Source organism: Octopus sinensis, unplaced genomic scaffold, assembly GCF_006345805.1.
Source record: "Octopus sinensis unplaced genomic scaffold, ASM634580v1 Contig18511, whole genome shotgun sequence".
Taxonomy (NCBI): domain Eukaryota; kingdom Metazoa; phylum Mollusca; class Cephalopoda; order Octopoda; family Octopodidae; genus Octopus; species Octopus sinensis.
In genome coordinates this window covers 32,501-35,000 of record NW_021835901.1, presented here as the reverse complement: position 1 = coordinate 35,000, position 2,500 = coordinate 32,501, and the positions used below count along the sequence as shown (strand labels likewise).

The 2,500-nt window shown below is 33.8% G+C and overlaps 1 protein-coding gene across 1 annotated transcript in view; it reads right to left on the bottom strand.

Annotated features, from left to right (window-relative positions):
• LOC118761898 overlaps positions 1–1,883 on the bottom strand; it is a 6,256-nt gene extending 4,373 nt beyond the window's left edge. The window contains exons 1-2 of the mRNA XM_036500088.1: positions 1,227–1,883; positions 1–84 (exon numbers count right to left, since the gene is read on the bottom strand). The exon at positions 1–84 is cut by the window's left edge and continues 242 nt beyond it. Coding sequence (XP_036355981.1) covers positions 1–84; positions 1,227–1,239 — 97 coding nt within the window. The 5' untranslated portion in view covers positions 1,240–1,883. The remainder of the gene's footprint in view (positions 85–1,226) is intronic.
• Positions 1,884–2,500: the final 617 nt, after the last annotated feature.

The following is a 2,500-nucleotide window of genomic DNA, read 5'->3' as shown; positions in this document are numbered from 1 at the left end:
CAATTACAGGTGTTACGGAAAATACAAGCGTGAAATATGGCAGCAATAGGAGAATCAAATGATATTGAATTGATGTTTCCATTCCTGAAAAATATACAAGATTACATGCACGCATGCGTGTTTGTCTATTCATCTCTCTCATATTCATCATATTCATAAAAAAAAAACAGCCAGAGCAAGTAATGAGAATACGAAAATAGTAGTTGAAAAATACCGATAAAGGTATATTACTGCACATATAGACATGCATAAGCATAGGTATGTCTGTCTTTTTTACCTTTCGTCTCTCTTACTATTATTATTATTATTATTATTGTTACTTTTTTCCCCTTTTAAAACTTGCTTGCAAATATCAGATTTTTTTCCCTATTACCCCATTTGTATTCTCCCGTATTGTATCTTTTTTTTAATTTACTTTATTTTATTAAACCTCTTTTGATGTCCTTACAAAAATTCCTCACACAGATGAAAATGACAATGCATAAATTTAATCATAATTACTTTGGTCAAAATTTTTCCTTACTTATTTGTATTGTCCTTTGAAATGCGCGTATGTATTGAACCCTATTTTGTATTAAATCTAATTTTGATTCAACATCTTTTTCTCCTCCATTTTTCTATAATTTTTTATGGTATTTTTACACCTATAACGATATGCATTTATAACACACACACACACACACGCATATATATATATGTATATATATATATATACATACAGAGAGAGAGAGAAAGAGATGGAGAGAGAGAAAAAGAGAGGGAGAGAGAGCATGTTTCTTGAATACACAAATAGGTAATATTTGTTCTGATATAACATTTCATATTCACCTACTGAGTCAAAAACTACAGAATAGACAACACATCAGAAGGTGGTGACAAGTGCAGAATTTGTGGACAAAATATGTCTCTAAAGAATTCTATCAGTCGATCCAAGATTTAAACGAATCCACCTCTCTTCTTTCCATTCTCCTTGGAAATGGGAAAAGGATTATGATAAACCTAATGCGATGAAAGCACAAGTAGTAGCAGTATTGAGCTTTAGGTGTTTTCGCTCAATAAATACTCACAACGCCCGGTCAGGGAATCGAAACCGCGATCCTCCGACCGCGAGTCCGCTGCCCTAACCACTGGGCCATTGCGCCTCCACAGTGTTTATATCATAGAATTATAAAAACAAGTTTAGAATTTATCTCTCTTTTCATTCCTAATATCATTAATTCACTTACCTTTAAGGTTCATGACTGTTACAGGGTTGTTAAGTAAACTTCCCTTTTAGTTGCAAAATCGACCAACCAGACGTGTCTCACTGGAAACAATATCTTCTTTCCTTTTAATATTTCTTTTTTTCCAGTTTCGATAAACAGGATTTCTTTTATTCCTTTCTATTCTCTTCGTTCCGACAATTTAAGAATAAACTTAAGATATTTCACAATTCAAGCTTCAAGATGATATGTCCTTAAAACAATATCTTCAGATTTTTTACTCTCTTATTAAGATAGATGTACAACTTGAACTTTCGTTCCCCTTGACTCTAGAATTTGCCCGCAGGTTATTTCGCTTTTCTCAAATACGTTCGCAAACTTGGAGTCTTATATTGTCGTTGCTTTCTTTCCAAAATACTTTGCTTTCACGATTATTTATAAACTATCAGTTTCACTCTCAGCTTCGTTACTTTTCCGATCAATGACCGCTCTTATTCACCGGTCTCCGCAACAATACCTCTTGAAACAAGTTGACTGTATTTATAAGCCTGGTGAACAAAAACTATTTCAACTTTGCAATATATCGATAGCTTTCGATTTGTTTTTGTTTTTCATTTTGTACCGGATTATTCATGTTTAATGTTGTTGGATGAAGTGCGGTCAATCATAACAAGTAGAGAGTTAAGGCTTTGAATTAATAAAGGCTTCTTTTGTGTTTGTATTTCGATGTCAAACGGATATCAATAATGTCCTCCGAGAAAGCTATGGATATTAGCAATCAATCTTCACTGTTTATACCAACTTGGCCTTCGATCGATAAAGCTGCTAATAAAATACTGAAGTTGGTTCGATTTACATTGATGTATCCTACAAACTCTAAACATCTTACTAGTTAAAAATACCATCTTGAAGAAGAACAAATGTTTTGAAATGAAGGACAAATGAGAGAGGATTTAGGTAGAGTCAGCAGTTTCAGAGAAGTGTATGACCTCTTAACGGAAGGCAGCTTGGAAATTTGACATTGAAGGTGGCTGTTGTTTAGCCACAGGTTTCACTGAGCCTCGATTGAGTGGTTCTTTCTTAGTCAGAGAATTGCAGCCATTATCAAACCATTTTCAGACCGTGTCTTATAAGAACCACATTATCCAAACGTTTTTATAAAGGGTGAAGCGTCTCGTCTGATAAATATTTAGAGGAAATTATATTTTGAGCAACTGTTCAGAGATTAGGCTCCCTCCTTTGTATCTCTTATGATAAAAGGCAGATTTTCTCTGCCTGTGACTATGTTTCTTTTTAAT